The 13,364-nt window shown below is 35.6% G+C and overlaps 1 protein-coding gene across 12 annotated transcripts in view; it reads left to right on the top strand.

Annotated features, from left to right (window-relative positions):
* Window positions 1-13,364, top strand: part of KIAA0753 — an 86,561-nt gene that overhangs the window by 31,716 nt on the left and 41,481 nt on the right. For all 12 annotated transcript variants that reach the window (XM_079134091.1, XM_079134089.1, XM_079134092.1 and 9 more), the window contains 3 exons: window positions 384-446; window positions 939-1,154; window positions 3,039-3,246. In XM_079134091.1, the coding sequence (XP_078990217.1) occupies window positions 384-446; window positions 939-1,154; window positions 3,039-3,246 (487 nt within the window). The remainder of the gene's footprint in view (window positions 1-383; window positions 447-938; window positions 1,155-3,038; window positions 3,247-13,364) is intronic.

Here is a 13,364-nt window from a genome sequence, read left to right as displayed (position 1 = left end):
AATCTTACTGTCTTTGACCCTTGCTTAAAATACTTCAGTGACTCTTTGTAATCCTGAAGATGAAAGCTAAATTCTTTAGCATGATACTTAAGACTTCCCAAACTAACCCTCCTGCCTTGCCAGAATCATCTCCATCTTTGCTCAATTCTGTTAAATTCCTCTTACATTGGGACTGAAAGACTGGAAGGTGAACACTGTGCTGTATTCACCATATTGAGAATGGAAACCAGTAACTGATTTTTGGGTACAGAGATGAAGAGCTTTTCTCATTTTCAAGTGAATTGAATTAACAATGGTTGTATATGGGCAAGATGTATCTTTTTCTATAAAAATAAATCAGTGGAAAGTTATGAAGTTTTCATTTTTTTCTCTTCACAAAACAGGTGAAAGCAATCCAGGAAGAATTGGATAAATTGAGTCCACATAAAATTAAACACACTAAAAAGGTATGATTAAATTATGATTAATACTTTTTTTCCCCCCAGTGTTACAGGCAAAACCCAAGGTTCCATGCATGTTAGGCAAGCACTCCACCACAGAACTATACCCGCCATCCCAGTATATTTATAGAGTTCATTTTCTATTGTTTTGTTAGTATTGTGTGTGAGCTCTCTGCACTAATATTATTGTCATTGTTAATAGAAATCTTTTAGAAAGTGAGCACCTTAAATAGTCTGAATATGGGGTTACCATCCAAGGACCAACTTCTGAAAATAGATTCCTGTTGTAGTTGCTACTAGCATAAAGAAATAATAGAAAGGAAAAAACTCAATTCATTATTAGAAAGCTTTGAGCTTTATAATTCTTTTTACTCTGAAAAAGTTTGCACAATAGGAAGTACTTTATAAGGAAAGGGTAGACTACAAATATTCTTAAAGCTTGGGTTTATGTTAGGAAGTTCTGAATATTGAAATAATTTCTTGCATGTTTATTGCCAGTCATGGGCAATGTCTCGGCTGGCAGCTGCCCATCGAGGAGCCATTCGGGCCTTACAGATGTTTGTCACTCAGTTTACCGACCGAGGGGAGCACCCAGTTTCTGCTCGGTGTAAGGAACTGGGCAGCCTTATTCGCCAGCTTTCACTGTGTTCTGCCAAGCTGGATGCAGATCCTTCTGTTCCTGATGTGGTTATAGATATCCTGCAACAAATTGAGGTAGGAAATCATCTCTCATTTTTCTTAAAAGTCTGTTGGTTCTAAGCAGGGAAGTAATGCTTCTGGTCACCTAGTTTCTTTAGGTGAGAGTACAGGACAAAACTGCCACCTGGTACATTAAAGCTTTGCAGAGCACTTCATTTTTATTTTATTTTTTGACAGTCTAGTCTATATTATTATATTTCACTTACTTGAGAATTGGGACTTGAGTGTGAAGCATGTAATGACTTTAAACCGGGTTCATCAGTTGAATAGAATGTTCCATTATCTGGCCACATAATTCAACAAACAATTTATTAGCATAGAAAAGGAAAACAGTAAAGTACTCTTAGATTGTTGCTTAGATTAGAATATCAGTGTTTAAATGAATAGTAGAAAAGGAGGAACACTTCAAGGAGAGCTGCAAATCTTGAGATATGACTAGAAACTTCTGAAAATCACAAATGACATGTACAGACAGGAATATACAAGGTTCTTAGTTCTCATTGGTGACAAAGACAATAATAACAGTATGCCCCTTAATTTTTTAGTTCCCTGATGTTTGCATAGTGTTATCACATAATTATGCCATTTCATCCTTATTGTGGCACTGTGGTTTACAGTTGGTTTTATTATTATTTTATTATTTAAGATTTAAAAAAAAAAAAAGCAGAGATCAGAGATATGACACAATTATTTCTCTTGAGGGCGGCAAATGAAATTCCTGTCTTCTGACTCCCATGCCAGTGTTATTTCTGCTATGCCATCTATTTTCATCCACAAATAAAAAGTTAATCTTTATGTTAGTGTGACATAGTAGACTATTAGCCGTAGAGGAAATGTGGTGTTATAGGAAGAATTTGGGGCTAAGTGACATGCAAGTTCTACCATTAACTAGCTATTGGTGTTGTTGAATGCCCTTTCTGCCTTTACAGTCCCATTGTTTGGCAAATATATCTGTGATTTGCTTTGGTTACATTCATGTAGATAGAACTTGTCAAATGCGGACCTCAAAACCTTTGGCAGTGTGTCAGTTAGTGTGATGCTTTTTACACTAACCCATGAGAAACATTTATTAACCAGAATGATTTTATTTAGAGGATCTAACTTCAAAATCCTAGAAAGTATCTCAAGAGATTATCTAGTCGTCCCATATTTTGAGCAAAAGTATCTTTAATGTTTCTTAAACATAGTTTATCACCCTTACTTTGGAAAATATTCAGTAATGCAAGAAATTAATCTCTTGATGTACTATACCATTTCATAGCTTACTATTTCTTATTCCTTTATTATCATCTGAACTGAAATTCCCAGGCTGTGTCTAGTTGTCCTTATTGTGTACTGCTCATATGGAGACAAGGACCTCACTGCCCAGTAATGTGTGGGTTTGCATTTATTAGAAGATATGCCTTTTTAGGAAAGAGGGACACAGGTCTCCTGCCATTACTGTAGTAGGCCAAAGCCACTGGATCTATGACATTTCTTTTATTTTCTAAAAATGTTATGTTAAATATAATGTGTTTGCTCACTTAGAACACTACTTGAGTTTATGAGGTTTCTGGTTTTTTTTTCTTTTGAGGTTTCTGCTTTTAAAGTATATAAGATAATTTTCTGAAGAATATAGTTTTTTAAATGATGATCTTTAATTTTAAGGTTTGTTTACCTTTAAAAATAGTCTTTATTTTTCTTTGCTATTGGTTTTAGTGAGTTAAACATGTACAAGAACTAATTAATTATGTGTCCTAAATAATAAACATTTTAAATTTAGTTAAAGTGCATTTCATTAACCATTTGAGATAGACATTTAATTACCAATTTTTCTGGAGTCCTTATTTTTCAGTTTTGTGGCAGGAAGTCATGCTTTTTTGAGATAAACTAAGAGAATGATCAACTGTTTCATGACAGGCTTTGGAATCTCTTCTGGAAAAAAAACTATCTCCAAAAAAGGTGAAGAAATGTTTCAGTGAAAGTCAAAGATTTCCTACTAGTAACCAGAGGACATTAGAGAAATGGCCAGGTACATTGCCAAAGAGTGAGAGGAGACCCTTCATATCAAAAGAGACATTGCCACAGGAAACAGTTCGACCTTTGGTGGCAAAAAAGTTTCTTGCTGGTATGTGTCTTAAAATATTTGCTGTGAGATGTTTTATTTTTCAAGTTCTCTGGGCCAAAACAGTTAGTGCACTGAGGGGAAAAATCAACATCTGTAACCTATCCTACAGCATGAGCAATAACTAGGATCAGCAAATACCATCCAAGATTATTCTTTTAATGACTTTTTATTGTAAACAAATGGGATACATGTTGTTTCTCTGTTTGTACATGGAGTAAAGGCATACCATTTGTGTAATCATAAATTTACATAGGGTAATGTTGTTTCATTCATTCTGTTATTTTTTCCTTTCCCCCCCACTCCTCCCACCCCTCTTTTCCCTCTATATAGACCTTCCTTTCTCCATTCTTGCCCCCCTCCCTAACCCTAACCCTAACCCTAACACTAACACTAACCCCTCCCACCTCCATTATGTGTCCTCATCCGCTTATAAGAGAGATCATTCGTCCTTTGGTTTTTTGAAATTGGCTTATCTCACTTAGCATGATATTCTCCAATTTCATCCATTTGCCTACAAATGCCATAATTTTATCATTCTTTATGACAGAGTAATATTCCATTGTGTATATATACCACAGTTTCTTTATCCATTCATCAATTGAAGGACATCTAGGTTGGTTCCACAATTTGGCTATTGTGAATTAAGCAGCTATGAACATTGATGTGGCTGTATCTCTGTAGTATGCTGATTTTAAGTCCTTTGGGTATAGGCCGAGGAGTGGGATAGCTGGGTCAAATGGTGGTTCCATTGCACACTTTCTGAGGAATCTCCATACTGCTTTCCAGAGTGGCTGCACTAATTTGCAAACCCACCAGCAATGTATGAGTGTACCTTTTTCCCCACATCCTCTCCAACACCTATTGTTGCTTGTATTCTTGATAATCGCCATTCTAATTGGGGTGAGATGGAATCTTAGGGTAGTTTTGATTTGCATTTCTCTTATTACTAGAGATGTTGAACATTTTTTCATATATCTGTTGATTGCTTGTACATCTTCTTCTGTGATGTGTCTGTTCATTTCCTTAGTCCATTTGTTGATTGGATTATTTGTATTCTTGGTGTAGAGTTTTTTGAGTTCTTTATAGATTCTGGAAATTATGCTCTATCCGAAGTATGAGTGGCAAAGATATTCTCCCACTCTGTAGGCTCTTTCTTCACATTACTGATAGTTTCCTTTGCTGAGAGAAAGCTATTTAGTTTGAATCTATCCCAGTTATTGATTCTTGCTTTTATTTCTTGTGCTATGGGAGTCCTGTTAAGGAAGTCTGATCCTAAGCCAACAAGTTGAAGGTTTGGACCTACTTTTTCTTCTATAAGATGCAGGGTCTCTGGTCTGATTCCGAGGTCCTTGATCCATTGTGAGTTGAGTTTTGTGCAGGGTGAGAGATAGGGGTTTAATTTCATTCTGTTGCATCTGGATTTCTAGTTTTCCCAGCACCATTTGTTGAAGAGGCTATCTTTTCTCCATTGCATATTTTTGACCCCTTTGTCTAATATGAGAAAATTGTATTCATTTGGGTTTGTGTCTGTGTCCTCTATTCTGTACCATTGATCTACCTGTCTATTTTGATACCAATACCATGCCGTTTTTGTTACTGTTGCTTTGTAGTATAGTTGAAGATCTGGTATTGCGATACCCCCTGCTTTGCTCTTTCTGCTAAGGATTGCTTTAGCTATTCTGGGTTTCTTATTCTTCCAGATGAATTTCATGATTGCTTGCTCTATTTCTGTAAGGTCCATTATTGGGATTTTAATTGGAAATGCATTGAATCTGTATAGCACTTTTGGTAGTATGGCCGTTTCGACAATATTAATTCTGCCTATCCAAGAACATGGGAGATCTTTCCATCTTCTAAGATTTTCTTTAATTTCTTTCTTTAGTGTTCTGTAGTTCTCATTGTGGTGGTCTTTCACCTCTTTTGTGAGATTGATTCCCAAGTATTTTATTTTTTTCAAGGCTATTGTGAATTCTGAAGATTCATCACTTATGTATAAAAATGCATTGGATTTATGAGCATTGATCTTTTAACCTGCTACTTTACTGAATTCACTTATGAGTTCTAAAAGTTTTCTGGTGGAATTTCCAGGTTCCTCTAAATATGTAATCACATCATCAGTGAACAGGGGTAGTTTGAGTTCTTCTTTTCCAATTCATATCCCTTTAATTTCGTTGGTTTGTCTAATTGCTCTGGCTAGAGTTTCAAGGACGATGTTGAATAGAAGTGGTAAAAGAGGGCATCACTGCCTTGTTCCAGTTTTTAGGGGAAATGCTTTCAGTTTTTCACCATTTAGAATGATATTGGCCATGGGCTTAGCATAGATGGCCTTTACAATGTTAAGGAATGTTCCCACTATCCCAATTTTCTCTAGTGTTTTGAGCATGAAGGGATGCTGTATTTTATTGAATGCTTTTTCTGCACCTATCGAAATAATCATGTGATTCTTAACTTTAAGTCTATTGATATGGTGAATGACATTTATTGATTTCCGGATGTTGAGCCAACCTTGCATCCCTGGGTTGAAACCCACTTGATCGCGGTGCACTTTTTAATATATTTTTGTATGCGATTTGCTAAAATTTTGTTGAGAATTTTTGCCTCGATGTTCATTAAGGATATTAGTCTGAAATTTTCTTTCCTCGATGTGTCTGTGTCTGGTTTAGGTATCAGGGTGATATTGGCTTCATAGAATGAGTTTGGGAGGATTCCCTCTTCTTCTATTTCATGGAATACTTTGAGGAGTATGGGAATGAGCTCTTCTTTAAAGGTTTTGTAGAACTCGGCTGAGAACCCATCTGGTCCCGGACTTTTCTTTGTTGGTAGGCTTTTCATGACCTCTTCTATTTCATTGCTTGAAACTGATTTATTTAAGTTGTGTATGTCCTCCTGGTTCAGTTTAGGTAATTCATATGTCTCTAGAAACTTGTTGATTGATGTCTTTGAGGTTTTCTGTTTTGTTGGAGTATAGATTTTCAAAATAGCTTCTAATTATGTTTTGTATTTCACTCGTGTCTGTTGTGATATTTCCTTGTTCATTCCAAATTTTAGTAATTTGAGTTTTCTCTTTCTCTTTGTTAGTGTGGCTAAGGGTTTATCAATTTTGTTTATTTTTTCAAAGAACCAACTCTTTATTTTGTTAATTTTTCCGATTGTTTCTTTTGTTTCAATTTCATTGATTTCAGCTCTGATTTTAACTATTTCCTGTCTTCTACTACTTTTGGTGTTGGTCTGCTCTTCTTTTTCTAGGGCTTTGAACTGTAGTGTTAAGTCGTTTATTTGTTGATTTTTACTTCTTTTGTTGAATGCGCTCCATAAAATAAGTCTTCCTCTAAGTACTGCTTTCATAGTATCCCAGAGATTTTGATATGATGTGTCTTTGTTCTCGTTTACTTCTAAGAATTTTTTAATTTCCCTCCTGATGTCTTCTGTTATCCATTCATCATATAATAGCGTATTATTTACTCTCCAGGTATTGGAGAAGTTTCTGTTTTGTATTCTGTCATTTATTTCTAATTTCAATCCATTATGATCTGATAGAATACAAGGTAGTATCTGTCTTCTTGTATTTGCTAACAGTAGCTTTGTGACATAAAATATGGTCTATTTTAGAGAAGGATCCATGTGCTGTTGAGAAGAAAGCGTATTCGTTCTTTGTTGGATGGTATATTCTATATATGTCCGTAAAGTCTAAATTGTTGATTATGTTATTGAGATCTATGGTTTCTTTATTCAATTTTTGTTTGGAAGCTCTATCCAGTAGTGAGAGAGGTGTGTTAAAATCACCTAGTATAATTGTGTTGTGGTCTATTTGATGTCCACATTATCTCAAATGAGGATGGATACTCCAGCTTTTTTGCTGTTCTGTGTGCATGGTGTTTTTTCCCATCCTTTCACCTTTAGTCTGTGGGTATCTCTTTCTATGAGATGAGTCTCTTGCAGGCAACATATTGTTGGATTTTTTTCTTTTTAATCCAGTCTGCCAGTCTATGTCTTTTGATTGCGCCATTAACATTCAGGGTTTTTATTGTGATATGATTTGTATTCCCAGTCATTTGACTCTTTTTTGTTTTTTGACATGATTTGGTTTCTCCTTTATTTGGCTATTCCTTTAGGCTAGTTGTCCTGTTGCTGATATGCATCTTTGTTTTTCATCTCTTCCTCATGGAATATTTTGTTGAGAATGTTCTGTAATGCCGGCTTTCTTTTTGTAAATTCTTTTAGCTTTTGTTTATCATGGAAGGATTTTATTTCATCTTCAAATCTGAAAGTAAGTTTTGCTGGGTGTAAGATTCTTAGTTGGTATCCGTTTTCTTTCAGGGCTTGGTAAATGTTGTTCCAGGCCCTTCTAGCTTTTAGGGTCTGGATTGAAAAATCTGATATTCTTATTGGTTTCCCCCTGAATGTAATTTGATTCTTTTCTCTTGCAGCCTTTATGTTAGCTATTTTCATAATAATGTCCCTTGGTGTGGGTCTGTTGTAATTTTGTATATTTGGAGTCCTATAAGCCTCTTGTACCTGGTTTTCCATTTCATTCTTCAGATTTGGGAAATTTTCTGATATTATTTCATTGAATAGATTGTTCATTCCTTTGGTTTGTTTCTCGGTGCCTTCCTCAATCCCAATAATTCTTAAATTTGGCCTTTACACGATATCCCATAATTCTTGTAGATTCTGTTCATAATTTCTTACCATCTTCTCCGTTTGGTCAGTTTTGTTTTCAAGATTCAATATTTTGTCTTCAATGTCTGAGGTTCTGTCTTCCAGGTGTTTTATCCTATTGGTTATGCTTTTTATGGAGTTTTTAACTTGGTTTATTGTTTCCTTCATTTCAAGGATTTCTGTTTTTTTTTTTTTTTTTCAGTATCTCTCTTTATTGAAATGATCTCTTGCTTCTCGTATTTGCTCTTTTAACTGTTGATTGGTGTGATCATTTAATGCCTGCATTTGCTCTTTCATCTCTTCCTTCAATGCCTGCATTTGCTCTTTCATCTCCTCGTTTGCTTCCCTGATTGTTTTAATTATGTACATTCTAAACTCCTTTTCTAACGTTTTTTCTGATGTGCTGTCATTGAGTTTTATTGATATAGTATCTAGGTTTGTTGGAACATTTTCTTCCCTTGTTTTCTCGTATTGGTCAGATATCAGTGGGACTCCGAGATATTGCAGATTTCCTCTATTGGCTTATAGTGTCCCTGTAGATTTCCAGTATATCACCTCCCAGCCTTCAGTAGCCTGAAGTCTTGGAGGAACTTGATAATGCAGTGCTTCTGAAGAAAGCTGCCCCTAGCCTATTACTGGGTCCAGGGCTAGGGGCTGGTTCTATGTGGAAATCCTCTCACTGGGCGGTCCTGCTCCTAGAAGCTGTCTATAGACAGGGCCTGCCCCCACCTGAGGGAACCAGACTGCTACGGGAAAGTCTCTTGCTGCCCTGCCCTGGTCCCAGAAGCCGCCTGCTGGCCGGGGCCTGCCGCTGGTTCCGGGGCTTGGGGTTGGCTCTGTGTGGAAAAGCTCTCTCTGGATGGGCCTGCTCCAAGAAGCTGGCTGTGGACCCCACCTGCTGCCAGAGGGAGCAGGGCTGCTTGGGGAAGTCTCTCGCTGTCCTGCCCTGGTCCCAGAAGCTGCCTACAGGCCAGGGCCCGCTGCTGGGTCCCGGGCTTGTGGTTGGCTCTGTTCGGAAAAGCTCTCACTGGGCAGTCCTGCTCCGAGGAGCTGGCTGTAGATCGTGCCTGCCGCCGGAGGGAGCAGGGCTGCTTGGGGAAGACTCTAGCTGCCCTGCCCTCCTCCAAGAAGCTGCCCCTGTCCGGGCCTTCCGCCTGGGCTGAGCTTCACCTGGTGGGAGAGACTCACCCTGTGGCTTATGTTGGTCCGAGTCTCTCAATACCTCCCCTTCTTGAATCCTGAGTTTCTGGAGCGACGGGAGATGCAGTCACCCTCTAGTCCGCCATCACAAGATTCTTCTTTATGCTGAAGGCTGGAGTATTCTGTAGAGGAAAGTGAAAAGGGAAAATTCTCATATCCTACATCGTAGTGTTATTTGTTATACTTTAATGGTAGATATATGCATATACACATGTATACATACATGAATTTGATATATATGCATTTTCCACATAGGTAATACATTCTCACTATTCCATGAAGTGTAATTGTTAGGTTATATGGTGTGCACATTTAAACAGATTCTGTCAATTTACCACCAAAAAGTAGGCATAGTTTTGTTTTTACTAGCAGTGACATCAGTATATATTTTCCCAAATCCTCATCCAGTACTTTATATAATAAAGTTTAAAATTTTTTCCAGACTCTGTGAAAAATTGTATCTTATTGTTTTATATCGCATTTCCTGATTTCTCTCAAGGATTGTTTCTTTCACATATTCCATTCCTTAACCAGGTTTATTTCCTTCCTGTAGTTTACCTGTTGGTTATATCTTTTGTCCATCTTCTTGTTGGGTTGCAAGTCTTTGCTTATGCATGTATGGAAGTCCTTAATATTTCTGGATCCTAATTGCTTTTAGTTTACATGTATTACAAATATTTTCTCCTACTTTAGTTACTTATATTTGAAATTTGTTTATGATATTTTTTCTGGTACAGGAAATTTTCATTTTGTAGGCAAACCCATCAGTTTTTCTTATATAGTTAATATTTGTTAAGGCAGTTCTCTTGTCTTTGTATTTCTTTTTCAAAATTTTGCTGTCTGCTCATCTTCCTGAGGAATTTTTATTTTTTATTTTTATTTATTTTTTTATTGCAGTGCTGAGGATTGAACCCAGGACCTCATACATGCTAGGCAAACACTTAACCATTGGACTATATCACTAACCCCTTCCTGAGGAAGTTAGAATGATGTTATTGGGATTTTGATTGTTATTACATTGAGTTTATATTAGAGGAGAAATGATATCTTTATAATATTAAGTCTTCCTATCTGTTCATGCCCTTTTTCTGTCCAGTCAGTTGATATTTGTAATTTTTATCATACGGGTTTTATAAATTTCTTGCTAGGTTTTTTTTTTCCTAGTTTTATTTCCAGTTTTTGTATTTAAGTTTTGTTACTTTTGTGAATTAGATCTTTTTTATTACATTATGAAATTGGTTATTGCTACTTAAAGGAAAACTGTTGGATTTGTATATTGTTCTTATATCTGATACTATCCTGAAAACTTATGCTGATAGTGAATTTGTTGTATCTAAGGTACACAATTGAAAAGGGACATTCTTAATTGATATCTTATAATTGTAACATTTTAAATTTAAACACCTTAAACATTTTAAAATTTGTATTGGCATATGAAAGTAATGATTTATCTTATATTGAATGTTTTAGATTTGATGAAAAAAGTTTTTTTTAAGTTAGTTCTTTTGTTATTTTCCAGATAGATGAAATCACTTATAAATATTGGATTAAACCCAGTAAACTGGTTTTTCTTTATTCTTTTCTTTGCAGAGTTGGGAATCAAACCCAGGGTCTCACGTATGTAGCAACCACAGAGCTATATCCCCAGTGCAGTTTTTTTTTTTTTTTTTTTTTAACTGAAGTAAAGTGTACAGATAGAAATGTGCACACAAAGTATAAGCTTATAGCTCAGCTAATATCGGAACACGAACATTTGTGTATTTATTATCCAGGTCAAGAATAGGACCCTACTAGTGTACCTAAGAAATTTCACTGTACCCTCTATTTCCAATCTCTCTCTTCCTCCTCCCTCAAATTATTATTATTATGACTTTAATACTTTATTTTGATTCTGTCTGATTTGGAACTTTTTAAAAATGGAATTTCACAATAGATACACTTTTTGGGTTAGACTTCTTTCGTGTTATATTTTGTGAGATTGATCTATTTGTGTAGCTAATTTGTTTATGTTCTTTGCTGTGTTATATTGCATTGTATGACTATATCAGACTTTATCTAGTTTGTTGTTTTAATTATTGAATTGTTTCCAGTCTTAGATGATTATAAAGAAAACCACTATGATTGTTCTTACATGTGTGTGTCTTGGTATCTGTGCACATGTCTTTCTGTTGGGTATGTTCCTAAGAGTATAATTGTTAGGAAGATCATAGGTACATGTTAGTTCAATTGTAATATTTTTTTTTCCCCCGAAGTAGCTTTATCAGTCCATATTCCCACTAATGTTGTACTAGAATAGTTTCTACCCATACTTGCTGGCACTTTTCATTATTAGTTTTCAAAATTTTAGCTATTCAGCTGGCATCAGGCTGTCATTTAGTTTTAATTTAAATTTCTGAATAACTAATGGTATGAACACATTTTCATGTACTTTTAGGCCATTTAAATGCCTAGGAAGTACCAATTCAGGTACCTGGCCAACCATCACTCCCTCCTTCTCTTCTTGTATCTCTTGACTCTCTTTCTCTTTCTCCCCTTTTTTTTTTCTCTCCCTCTCTCTCTCTCTCTCTCTCTTTTTTTTTTTTTGGTGCTGAGGATTGAACCCAGGGCCTCACATATGCTAGGGAAATGCTCCACCCCTGAGCTCCACCCCTAGCTTCTCTCTCTTTGCCCTTGGTTTGTAGGAGTATTATGTGTATGTACCAGTTCTTAGTCATATGTGTTTTAGATATTTTAGAAGATGTGACTTGCTTTTAAAGATCTCAAATGTTAATCTTTTGAAGAACAGAACCATAGTTCAATGACTCATTCTCTTCCCTTATACTGTTTTTTGGGGGTGGTGAGTATGCTAAGTTTTCCTCTATGTTAAAGTGAAGAAGACATTTTCTTATGTTATTTCCTAGAAAAGTTTCATTTTCTTCCAAATAAAGATCCAAAGACCTAGCCCTCTTTGTTTAAATGATTATTTTTTTTTCCCAAGTGGCATGCATTGAAATCAAGTGTCCATATATGTGTGGGTCAGTTTTGGCCCATTCTTTTCCTTTGATCTGAATGTTTGTCTTTATGCCAGTGCTATACTACTTTAATTATTCTAAGTTTCCATACCCAGTAGAACAGCTTTTCATACCTGTTTTTCCCCTAGAGTATCTTGAATAATCTTGATCCTTGGTATTTCCATAGAAATTTTAAAATCAGAATTTGTTTATTCCACAACATGCCCTTTCCTACTCCAAAAAGCCAAAAACGTCTATTGAAAGTTTGATGGGGAGTTATCATCTTTCTAAATTGAATTTCCCAATCTGCGAGTAGTGTATATTCTTCCTCCATTTATTTAGGTGTTTTTTCTATTTTGGTACTGGGATTGAACACAGGGGTGCCACTAAGCCAGATTTTATTTTTTTAATTTTGAGACAGGGTCTCACTAAGTTGCTGAGACTGGTCTCCAGTTTGCAACACCTCTGCCTCAGCTTCCAAGTAGCTGGTATTTCAAGCATACACCACTACACCTGGCTCTTTAGGTTGTCTTTAATACCAGTAATTTGTGTTTGCATGTGTGTTTATCTTATTTGTCTTTTATTAGTTTTATTCCATGTTATCGATACTTTTAATACTCTTACACATGGTGTCTGTTTTATAATATAATTTCTCATGTATTTCTGATATATAGGTATACATGTTATTTTTGTGTATTCACCTTATATCTAAAAGCTTATTTCCTGCAATTTATCTGTAGATTATTTTAATTGTCTTATATATAATCATGTCATCTGTGAATAATCACTAGTTTATTTCCTTCTTTCTAGTCTTTATTCTTTTTCTTTAACATCTTTCTATTTTGGTTTGCTTGACCTGATAAAAGGATATGGTCAAGATTCTTGTGGTACTTGAGACTTGCTTGACTTCTTGTCATGTTTCTATTAATTTTTTCTTTGTTTTGAAATGTCTTTTTTATGCCTGTAATTCCAGTGACAGTAGACTGAGGCAGGAGGATTGCAAATTCAAGGCCAATCTCAGCAATGTAGTGAGGACCTGTCTGAAAAATAAAAAAGGGCTAGGAGTATAGCTCAGTGGAAAAATTTCCTTACTTAAATCTTTATTTCATGGATTTTACATGTTGTTATTATTTAATATTCTCTTTAACCTTATGATCATGTTCACTTTGGATTCTGTTTTGTCTTATGTTAATATTGCTTCATCTACTTGACTTGTTTGGTGTTTGCCCGGAATAACATTTTCTATTCCCTTATGCTGAGTCTTTCTTT

Source organism: Sciurus vulgaris (assembly GCF_902686455.1).
Source record: "Sciurus vulgaris genome assembly, chromosome: 3".
Lineage (NCBI taxonomy): Eukaryota > Metazoa > Chordata > Mammalia > Rodentia > Sciuridae > Sciurus > Sciurus vulgaris.
Note: the sequence above shows the minus strand (reverse complement) of the source record. Positions and strands in the feature narration are given on the sequence as shown.